At 40.8% G+C, this 11,839-nt stretch overlaps 1 protein-coding gene across 1 annotated transcript in view; it reads left to right on the top strand.

Annotated features, from left to right (window-relative positions):
• The window catches only part of Cdh6 (cadherin 6), a 141,687-nt gene that overhangs the window by 98,230 nt on the left and 31,618 nt on the right, over window positions 1-11,839 (top strand). Inside the window, exon 3 of the mRNA XM_004642295.2 lies at window positions 9,805-10,099. Coding sequence (XP_004642352.1) covers window positions 9,805-10,099 — 295 coding nt within the window. The remainder of the gene's footprint in view (window positions 1-9,804; window positions 10,100-11,839) is intronic.

Raw genomic sequence — 11,839 nt, 5'->3', positions numbered from 1 at the left:
TCTCTCTCTCTCTCTCTTTCTCTCTCTCTCTTTCTCTGTCTGTGTCTACTCTCTGTCTCTGTTTCTGTCTCTGTGTCTGTCTCTGTCTTTCTGTCTCTGTCTCTGTGTCTCTCTCTGTCTCTCTGTCTCTGTCTCTCTGTCTGTCTGTCTGTCTCTCTCTCTCTCTCTCTTTCCTTTTATTATCAGACATCTTCAGACATCATCTGTCCTCTACTTCTTCAAAGCATGCTTATGATTACACTAGCTCACCTAGATAATCCATCTCAGCATTCTTATCTCAGCCATTTGTATGAAGTCCTTTGGCATCACAAAGTAGCATAGTCACAGGTTCTAGGAACTAGGGCCTAGGCATCATTGGGGGGGAACCATTACTCTGCCTGCCACAAGTTTTATAGCACTTTAGTTTCTCTCATTTAATAGTTAGTCTGGTACTTCTGACATTAAATTCAAAGTATTGAGTGTAAAAGATGAATGTCAAGGGAATTAATAAATTTCTTCTACGTTTAGACTTAAAATTCTTTCGCTTTTAGCACTTCCTCAGAAATTCGCCTCCATATAACACAAGGTCTATTTCAATGGTTATTAAATCTAACAAAAGATAAAAGATTGAATTGAGTGGGGTCATGTGAATCTCTGCAAATGCAGACCCTCTCATGGTGCTATTCAAGTGCACTTTGAAAGTTAGAAGGTGCAGAATAAGAAGAAAGATGGAAGAAGAAAAGATGATACATGAATAAATGATAGATGGATGATAGATATACAGATGGACAGGTGGACAGACACATAGATAATAGAAGATGACAGTCTCAAATTTGTGATGCCGGAGTACAACATCTGGAGACATTTTTGGCTGTCCAATCTTGAGAAAGTGGTAGTGGCATCTCACAGTGAGGGACCAATGGACGACGTGGAACATCCTCTAGGCACAGGCTAACTCCCCAAATGGTTACCCAGCCCCAAATGTCAATAAGCACAGGTTTGAAAAACAATAAATTAGATAGATATGTGTGAGTCAGCATTAAAACAGTATTTGGCATAAGTCTTTAATGAATGTGCATGGAACTAACTGTAAAACTCCGCAAGAAAATAAAAAATTGTTTTGTGGTTAATAGATTCAATCACCTGAACCCAAATCTTGCTCCCTATAGTGTACATTGCAAAATAAGCTCCTATATTGACCCAGTTTCCTTATCTGTTAAAAGAAATTAAGAACAAGGTCATGATAAGTAACAAATTATATAACCTATGTGATATATTCAACACATTTCCTGGTCCATTGTGTGGGCTTAACAAATATCTAGTATTACCGTTTCCCCACATCTCAGCCAGAATGATCACCAAATGATTTGTCATGGAAAGCAATAAACTATTTCAACTGTTATAACAATCAATTAAGGTATTTATATGTATAGAAAATATTTTTTCTGGTCATAAGCGATATGGTAACATGGAGACAGTATATAGGATACGGAGTTAGCCTTACCCCACTTTTGTCAGAGAATAAAAAGATTTTCTAGGTTCTTTAGAATCCTTTCAAACATATCAAACAATAAGCCCGAGCAAAATTCATTAATCTCATTTATAAATATAGCCAGCAAATACTAGCTGTGTCAGCCTCCGGACTGCAGAGCATGTTTCCACCCCTGTTCTCTTCTCTAGTTGTGTGCTGGGGACTGGCTTTCCATCCACCAGAACTCACACGCTGTGCCTTCCTGAAGTCAGGAGATTTCACATTCCTGACTGTCAGCACACAGTGCAGACTCCTGCCTGAGACACATTTCACTGGAGCCCATGTTGGGAGCAGCAGCAAGCCTGTGAGGTACAGGTGGAAGAGAGAGGGTCTTCCTATTTCCCCTTGGGACAGTCAGGTGGTAGAGGAGAATCCCTGTTTCATTCCCTGTAGCTTTCCAGGGCCTCTCTTGGAAGGAGAGAGGATCGGTCACATAGATGAGACTTAGCAGGGACAAAGCCAGATGCCACAGGCATAAAGAAGTTACAGCCAGTCCTGAGGAGGTACATGATGCTGGTGGGGGAGGCAGGAAAAGCTACCCACCTTGTGCAGAATCCTTATTGCACCTGTCAAAACCATAGACACCACAAAGCAAAGTGACAGCTGAGCTCCACTGGCTAGAGATGAAGTCACTGGACTGCTCTTGGGCAGAGTTTCCCACTAAGTGCCCAAGTTTCCCACTAACTCAAGCCATGTGGATCTTTCTCTTTCAAATATCTAGGCGTCATTCTGGACTAGATTAGAAACAGGGAAAAGGAAAACTGAAGACTGAGATTAGTCTAGAAGAGTTATCTATAGAGACTGGATCATTGGATCAGGCAGACTTTATTGTATTCCAGTAATTTTTTTCTCAATATACAACCTACATCAAGTTCCAAATAGTCAATGGGACTAAGTCTTAAGTGATAAAGCCATAAAAAATAATAAAGAGGCTGCAAATGTACGACCCCGCACCTCAAGGGAAGGAGCGTTTCTATTTCTGCTGGCTATATGGCTTTTATTACCCCAGGCACACACTCAAGGCCTCTGCTGATTTTCTCCCATGCTGAGCATTGAAACCATGCCATGTGCTCATTGGTCGCAAAACCATTTTTCTTCCATCTGTAATCTAAATTGCTCTAAGGAGTCTTGCTAACCCATCAAAGAGCTTGCACACTCCCTGATTCCATCTCATCCAAGTTTTCGGATTCCTCCTATGTTGTTTTCCAGCTTCTCCTATTATTTCTAACATGTAACAATAGGACTCAAGTGGCTAAATGCCTTTATTCTATATTTTTGAGTATACCGCTCAGTGTTTCCAAGACTAAATTGAAGTTTGCAAAAGGTAGATATTAATGGCTTTTCTGGATTGCCTTATGCAACTCTTCAAGCCAATAAACATTTAAATGGTCTTAGTTAACAGCTATTCCATAACAGAACGATCTTCCTGTGAAATGGAGCCCTTTTGGTGCAATAGATTGATACCCAAAACGTGATGCAACGAAGTCTTGCCACATTTTTAGCATCAACAAGTGATTTCTGATATAACACTCAAAGTATTTGCAACGATCTATGAACTTACTGGATTTAAACTAATCTGTTCTTAATCACTTATAAATAATTTGCATTGTAACCAGTACAAATTGATTTTATTATTGTATTAATGTTCAAATGATTATAAAAGAAAATCATTCAGTGAGGCAAAGCTTGAATAACTTCCTCGGATTGTTCAGACAGGATGTGTGCCTAGCGTTTCGTAGTGATCGCTGCATTATCGGGGAACTTCAGAAATATATATATATTCTTGGACTTAGTTAGCCTGAAGTCAAGCAAGAAAGGACATGGAGGACACTGAGATTTGTTGATTGGGTGTTACATGCCAAAAAATGTATTGGTCATTGATGTCATATACGTATTAATCTTTACAACTATTCATTCATTTTTTGCTACCATTAATTATTGAGGATCTGTAAGGTGCCAGTATGTTTGGTGCTGAGAATACAGAAGTAGACCGATCTGGTGCCTTCCTTTATGGACTTGTGATCTAGCTAGAAAAACAAATGTAAAACAAGTCATAAAAAAATAAAATGGCCCAATGGGGAATGAATTGGGAGTACATAGGAGAATCTAACTTAGTCCAACAGCTTAGTGAACGCTTCCCTGTGGAGATAAAGATTAATCAAACCTGACAGATGAGTTGGATTAACCAGGTAAGGATGCCAAAAGGGCCTGATGCCAAGGGGACCACATGTGGAAGACATAGATAAGGGAAAGACTAGTGCATTCTTGAGAAACTGTGAGAACAAGAGAGGTACACAAAAGAGAATTAAAGTGAGATGGCGACTGATGAAGGCACAGAGACCGTATGGTCTTTGGAGGTCAGATTAAAGAGCAACAGCCCAGGAGCAAAGAGGAGACCCTGAAGGATTTGTTTGGAAGATAGCAGCATCTTCAGCACTGGAGTTATATTTAAGTTGGTCTAATAACAGAAAGGAAAATTAACTTGATGAAACCTGCCTGTGTATTTGGAAGACAGCAATGAGAAGTGGTGACTTGGAACAAGTCAGTATCAAAAGAATTGGGAAAAATTAGATATATGTGAGAGGTGGAATGACAAGAGTCAGAGGCTTACTGAGGGTGGGGGTGATGACAGAGCGGAGGGTCTAGCAGGATGTGCAGGTGGCTTTTATACAGTTGAGACACATAAGATGAGGGGAATGTTTTGGAGAGAAGGTGCTGTTGAGACCACTGGGATGTCAGTGGTCTCAGAGCCCTGCCTGGAAGGTGAACATATCCTTGATCACCGATCTTGGGGAAATGGTCCATCCTGGGTTTATGCCCAAATGCTCTGTCCTTTGGGCATTGCTGGCCCATGGATAATGAGCCTATGAAAACAAACAGATGGTCTCATTTGTGGATAATATACAAAACGTGGACAGCAAAGACCTAAGACACAGGCATAAGGGGCACCAACATTTCAGACAGAGGTAGAAGAGGACTAATTTGTAAGGTTAATTGCAATGAAAACTACCTTCTAGAGAACAAAATGTAAACTAAAATGTCATTAATTTTTTGAATAATAGAAACATAAGAATTTCATACTTAAATTTTTCTACTTCAAAATCTTTTTGAAAACTTATTTATGAATGTAAGAGAAACTTATGGAAGGCTTTCTCCAATCTAGCTTCTCTACTAAGCATTTTCTGTATATATTTTTATTAATTTTCAGAGAAAGCTACTTGTAAACTAGATATCATTAGTATCTCATCATGTGGATGAAGAAATAGAGACATGGAGCCATTAACACAGTTCCCCAAGGCTACATGACTAGTGTGTAGTGTGGATTTGCATTTATCTCTTTCTCCAAAATTCTTTGCTTCTAACTATTATGATTTTACTAGGTAAGACAGTAGTTCTCAAACTTGAGTACTCATCAGAATTACCTGGAGGGCTTTTTGCAACACAATGCTGGTGATACCCCCTGAGCATCTTATGCTGGAGGGAGGGCAGACCTAGAATACGGATTTCTGTCTAGTTCCAGGTGATGCTGCTGCCCCAGAGACTGCCCTTGGAGAAGGAGAGAGGGTAAAGGCAGAACTACATTAACAATAAAAATAAACAAAAACCCTCAAAAACATGATTTTGTATTATAAGCAGGTCAGATGGGAGGTTATTCTGAGGCCCAAGCCTCGTTCGCTCTGTGATCTTGCTGTGTCCTCTTAGGCATGCTCCTCACCAGTCTGGAGTATGCAGGCTCTGCCACACTTACTCTGCATTCTGTGGGAATAAAAGGCAGAACAAGCGGATCCTGGCCAAGTCTCCCTCTTCACATTCCCACATACTACACTGTGAAATTTTGATGAAAAAGCTGAAAATCCTTAAGCCTTCCTGAACCATTAATTACTATGGAAGAATCAGAGAAGGGATGTATTAAAGCCATGTCCCCAGGTGGAACTACTGGCATATTTTCATCACAGCTGTCCTCGAGTGTCCTATGACACCTTAGATTAGCTCTCATTACTAACCTACAGGGCTGCGTCATACATACCACACTTTATCAACATATTGGTCGTGATTCAATCATTTGCTTCAATTAAGCATCACATGTTTCCCTAATTTCCTTTCCGTCTGTCCTAGGTACTGATGTGTGCTATCTAGATAAGATTTTTTTTTTCTGTGCTTAGGACAGGGTCTACAGGGTCTCACTATGTAGATCGGACTCATAGTGATTCTCCTGTTTTCAGCCTCCCAAGCACTGGAATTACAGGCATGTGCCACCACACCGTCTCAATCGCTGTCTCAGCACACCCAGGCTCAGGGCCAGCACGGCATGCCAGGAATTGACCCCTGGCCACTGCGCTCTGCCTAAGCAGGTGCTTTAGTCCACTGAGCCATCTGACCGACCCTCTATATAAGATTTTGCAAAGGCCATTTTCTGTCTCCACAACACACACACTTAGAACACTCTGTTTGCTCACTGACTCAGATAGTGACTCAGTGACACATAGGAAGTCAGAGTAAAAGAGCAGCATTAGCTGGCTTCATAGATCACCAAAAATCTATATAATTAATGCTATACCCATGAATGGAATGCAAAATTAAGTTGGAGGCTGGTCCATGCAGCAAGAAAAAGGAAACTATGCCCCCCAAGGATACACAGCACCACAGGCAAAGAGTCCACCACCACCTGGTAAGGCCCTCCAGAGAACCATATGACAGCCACAGATTCCTGTGTCACTGGCCAAGACCCTTGTTTTTCTTTCTTTCTTTCTTTCTTTCTTTCTTTCTTTCTTTCTTTCTTCCTTCCTTCCTTCCTTTCTTTCTTTCTTTCTTTCTTTCTTTCTTTCTTTCTTTTTTTTTTTTGGCTGAGCCAGGGATTGAACTCAGGCCCTTGGGCTTGCCAGGCAAGTGCTTATTCTATTGAGCCATCTCCCCGGCCCTGACGCTTGTTTTTATTTAAAAAAAAAAAAAAGAAAAAGTGAGCCAGACCAAGAGCCCCTTCTGGCACACAGTGCTACAGACACAGCAGCAAAGCATCCTGTCCACTGCAAGAGAGGTGTGACTGTCTGAGGGGAGTGGAAATATTTTTACTTGATGGTGCACCATTCAAAGTGAACCAGATGATTAACCTTAATGGAACAGCTACATTAAACTGAAATTAGTAAGAACATGCCTCGGGCCACCTCCAACCTTTTATTTGTTGTTGTTTAACTTCTGTCTTTTACAGTGGCCTTGATGAATGACATCCCAAAAGAAAAAATTCCAATTAAAATCTAACTGCTCAATAAACCCCTAATGTCTGACTGTTACCACTGCCTTCGTGGGCACCAATACCTTCTGTTTCATTTTTCCCCAAGAAGAGAGGAAAGAACCAGTTCCAGGGGAGTTCAGCAGAGGGGAAGAAAGTGGGGACCCAGAAAGGAGGCATTTAGAGGTTTCTGCTGTGAACACTGCTGGTTCATACCCAGATAAGGCTCAGTGGGGGGAAGAGGTTAAATTGTTTTGTTATCAGACAATGCTTGAGTGAAGAGATGTGTTTTTTCCCACTAGTTTTCAAATATTGATAAATCAGAATTTTGATCTGCAAACCCAATCCCAGCTCCCACTCTTCTTTGGCATCTCCTCTGCTCCTCGATATTGTCTGGGGTGTTTGTTCTATAAGTCACTGAAATGGTCTTTCCTGACAGCTAAAAATAAGTTTCTGATTACTTTTACCTGAATAAATCTTGTGACCAGATGTGATATTCACCTACTAAGTGTGCAACAATTACATATTGAAAATGATGAAAGAACCGGCCACAGAGAGTCTATAATCTAGTGGAATGCAGAACATAATAAATCACATTGAAAGGTAGCAGTTGCCACCAGGTAGAAGGATACCGGCTCTTGATAACAGATTTTACCTTAGAGATATGGGGCGTTAGTAAAATTCAGTTTTGCAAATCTTCAAAACAAAGTTCTCAAAGTCAGAATCATGAGCAAAAACATGCTGATTATGAACTAAAAACTAATGACCATAGCAAAGTCTTTAAGTTGGGAGGCGTTTTGTAATTTATAAAACACATATTGTACTTTCATTACGTGTTCACGTAACAATTAGTGTGGCATTTGTATACGATGTCTAATTAGGTCTTCCCAACAGCCTTGTTGTGTAGCTCTTATTATCTTTGCTTTATTGATAAGCACCCTGGCCCGGGGTGATTAATTAGCTGTTAGCATCTTACACTTGGGAAGGCAAAGAGAAGGAACGTGACCCACACTTAGGACCTGCGTGTGGCACCTCACACTGCACCGAGCTGCTGACCAGAGCTGCCCTGCCTGCAGCAGGGATCCGAAGCGCAGCCAGGCCAGTTGCGTTGCTTTACTCCTGACTTAATGAAATAGCTTTTTAAAAGTACTCTTCACTCATTAGGAGCTGACAATGGAAAGTTACTTTCCCCAGAGGCTCTTTCTGTGTCATCATGGCTTCAAGGTTCCCTTAGCATGTCACATTACCCAAATCAGGGAGCGCTCTTGCTTCACATTTCGTACTGCATTTGTCTCACTTCTAAGCCATTTCCTCCCCATTCACATTTATCTTCCATTATTCCTGCCAAATTGCTTTCAAAGCTACTAATTGTATGAATGATATTCTCATTCCCAAACTCTGCAAGTAACTAGCTGTAGCCGTGTAGCATTAGACACGGTTAAAAAATAAAAATAAAAATAAAAAAACCAAGGAAGCTGCAAATTCTTTGGACCACAGGATCCTTCCTCTCTGCATTCCAGGTGAATGATACTCCACAGAACGCACTTAAAGGTGTGTCTTACAAAAGATTGTTTGGATAATTTCCTAAGACTCTTTTTTCCCCCGGGAGTCCTTCTCAAATGTTTGTGGACACTCCACTGAGCATCTTGTGCAGTATCCGTCAAGAGGACAGAGCTGCTCTACCTGCTGCCTTCATTGTGGTAACAGAGCTCCTCTGTTTCAGCAGAACTAAAAAAAAGATAGACCAGCAGCTTTCCTATTACAACTAACTTGTCTCTGTGTTCCTGGTGCCTCTATCTCTGGCTTTGAAAAAGTCTTCCTCAACCAAAAAGGACTGGCCAAATAGCTCAATGGATTAAAGCACCTGCAAGCAGGCACAGAGGCCAGGGGTTCCATCCCAGAGCCTGGGGTGCTGGACCCGCCCCCTGGGGCACACTGAGACAGCAGTTGAAACTGGGCATGGTGGCATGCACCTGTCATCCCAGCTCTTGGATCACTATGAGTCCAATCTAGTAGTGAAACCCTGAACACCCTGTAGATCCTTCCCTAAAATACAAAAAACAAAAAACAAACAAAAAAAAAAAAAAACACTCTTAAAATTGGTGAAGAAAGTTAGATTATCTGAAGACCTAAAGTTTTGCTAGATATGAAAAACAGAATTAAGGAGACAACAGAAACTCAGTGCTGTGGCAATGATCTTTAAGAGGAACGCGGCCTGCCTCTCCAAGTTTAGGCCATCACCCTGCACTTCCCGGATAGCCTACCACTCATTCCCTCCAGCCCTTGCTAAGGACCCGCTCTACTGCTGATTATCCTTCGGAGCCTGGAGCTCCCTACCTTGTAGTGCAGACCATTTCAATGTTCACCAGGCTCTGTATCTCAGAAGGTCCGTTTTTATTATATACTAAAATCTGAATGTCAAACATCATTCTTCCAACCGATCTCATAAATTACCTAGGAAGATGGTTCCGAAGGCATTGTTCATGGCAACACTTACGATGTCACTCAAATGCTTTGAGTTAAGTTTCATAAATGAGTAAACATCATATTTCCCCAGGAAAAGAATTATAGTCTCCATCCTAACAATCCAAAGAGATGGGTTAGCTCCCTGTATTCACCAAGAGGCAGGATATACCTGGCTGTCTCCGACTCAGAAACCAAAGTCCTTTTGCAGGACCATCATTTGTCCAGTAGGCGTGCATGCATCCGAGTGTGGAGAACGTGTGTAAGCAGACCCTGAGTGCTGCCGTGAAAAAACTTCATCCCGGCAAAGCTCATGCATCCGTAGGCCCCTTACTGTTGCTCTGGCTTTTAAAGCTTTTCCCTCTACAAAACAAAGATCCCTAAATTTTTCTCAAACTTCATTTCAGTCTGGAAAATTCCATGATTATGAGGACATGTTTATTAACTGATGTTATTTGTTATTGATGGGTTATGTAAATAAAAAATCTGTATATTTTTGGAAAGCATTGAATGAAATTAACACAAAATGCAACATAAACACAAAAACAATTCAGGATCACATGCTTGACTTTTGCTTTTTTTAATTTTTTTTTTCCTACACTAGTTACATTCAGACCAGGATAGAGGAGATGGATCACTTAAATATATCCTTTCAGGAGATGGAGCAGGAGATCTCTTCATTATCAATGAAAACACTGGCGACATACAGGCCACCAAAAGGTTGGACAGGGAGGAAAAACCGGTTTACATCCTTCGAGCACAAGCTATTAACAGAAGGACAGGGAGACCTGTCGAGCCCGAGTCTGAATTCATCATCAAGATCCATGACATCAATGACAATGAACCGATATTCACCAAGGAGGTTTACACAGCTACTGTTCCAGAAATGTCTGATGTCGGTGAGTGGGATGGGATTCCTGCCATGGGATTCTCCTCTATGCGTCCTCTGAGCCACATTTGCTGAGCTGAAAGAAGTTAGACTGCTGTATCCCCAAGGCAGAGTATTTCCAAACAATCCACATTTTTTTTATAAGTACATAAGTGCTGATTAAAATTACCCTAGTCTCATCTTGTTTCAGAAAATAGCATTTTGGGCCCTCCAGATAGCTCAGCAGACTAAAGCACCTGCTTAGGCAGAGAGCAGCGGCCGGGTCTGATCCCTGTGTGCCATGCGGGCCCCCCTCCAGGGCGCGCTGAGACAGAGATTGAGACCGGGCGTGCTGGCACACACCTGTAATCCCAGGGGTTGGGAGGCTGAAAACAGGCGGATCACTATGAGTCCACTCTACATATTAAGACCCTGCAGACCCTGTACTAAATACATTTAAAAAAAAAAAAAAAGATAAGAAAACAGCATTTCCTGTAATGATGAGGGTCTGATAAACAGCAGGGTGAGAAATCAAAAGGGAAACATCTCAACTACTTGCTCTCCGTCCCCCGCCCCTGAGCTACTTGGTTTTGTTAGAGAAGAATCTCACCATTCTCATCAAAGCAAAAAGATGAATTAGAATTCTTTAAAGAGAAAAGTTTATTAGGCAACATAGTATTGTTCCTTTAAAAGGTAAAAGGCAGAAGAATTGATGGACGGCAGTCTTGTCACTGGGATCATCCAGAATAGCCAATATATGGGTTATGCACTAAGCAATTGCAAGGGGAAAGTCCACTGTCAAGACCACTATGGAATCACATATGTATGACAAATATTTGGGGCTAGCCGGCAGTAACATTCATTGACAAAAGGCTTTCTCCCATTTTGCATGCAGGCACAAGAATGTTGCTATTAATCAATATTATAAATGTATATACCATCATTATGATATACAAAGGCTCTTTGCAAAATTACATTAAGAGAGTAGAACAATAATAGGGAGGTCAAAAAATAAACTATGGTATCAAACAGATCTAAATTTGAAACTATCTGCAGTAATAACTAGCAGCGTAGCCATGGGCGAATTACTTTATTTCTCTGATCCTGATTCCTTTGATCCTCCAGTTCTGTCTCTATAAAAAATAAATAATAAATGACAACTCCTAAGGGTTATTATGAATGTTAAATAAAAAAACAGATGCAGAGTCTCTAATACAATATCTGGCAACTAGCAGGTACCTAAAATATTTACATAAGCATATACCAAAAGTGATCAAGTTTCATTTCAATGCAGATAAGAACTTGGGCTGTGGCTTCTATTGGCTCATCCTCTAAAATCACATAAGGCTCTCATTCTCCCCACCTTCCTTTACAAAGGTGGGAGCTACGCCTCATGAACCAGGATGCGCCATCCAGATCCTTCAACCTTGACATAGTATAATCCATTTGTTCAATAAATGAAATTGGCCAGATATTATAAAAGCAATTTTAAAATTCTACTATTCCCTAGATGTAACTTCCTTGCCCTTTTTACAGATTGAAGAATTGTAACAGTATACTCACTCTTTATCTGAAGGGAATATCAAAGTTAGCCATAAAATTATCTTAATCAGAGGGCCTCACATAAGTAGAAAAGTATGAAGGGCTTTGTACATTACTTGGTATGGATTCTAGCTCTTTCTTTCTAGTTTTAAGTTATACAAGCATGATCAAAAAGTACTGTGTGCATTTCATTTTTTAAAATTTTTTACAATAATCTCCCTCAAAACAC

Source organism: Octodon degus, unplaced genomic scaffold (genome assembly GCF_000260255.1).
Source record: "Octodon degus isolate 3935 unplaced genomic scaffold, OctDeg1.0 scaffold00149, whole genome shotgun sequence".
In the NCBI taxonomy this organism is placed as follows: Eukaryota; Metazoa; Chordata; class Mammalia; order Rodentia; family Octodontidae; genus Octodon; species Octodon degus.
The sequence above is the reverse complement of the archived record's forward strand: the minus strand, read 5'-3'. Positions and strand labels throughout refer to the sequence as shown.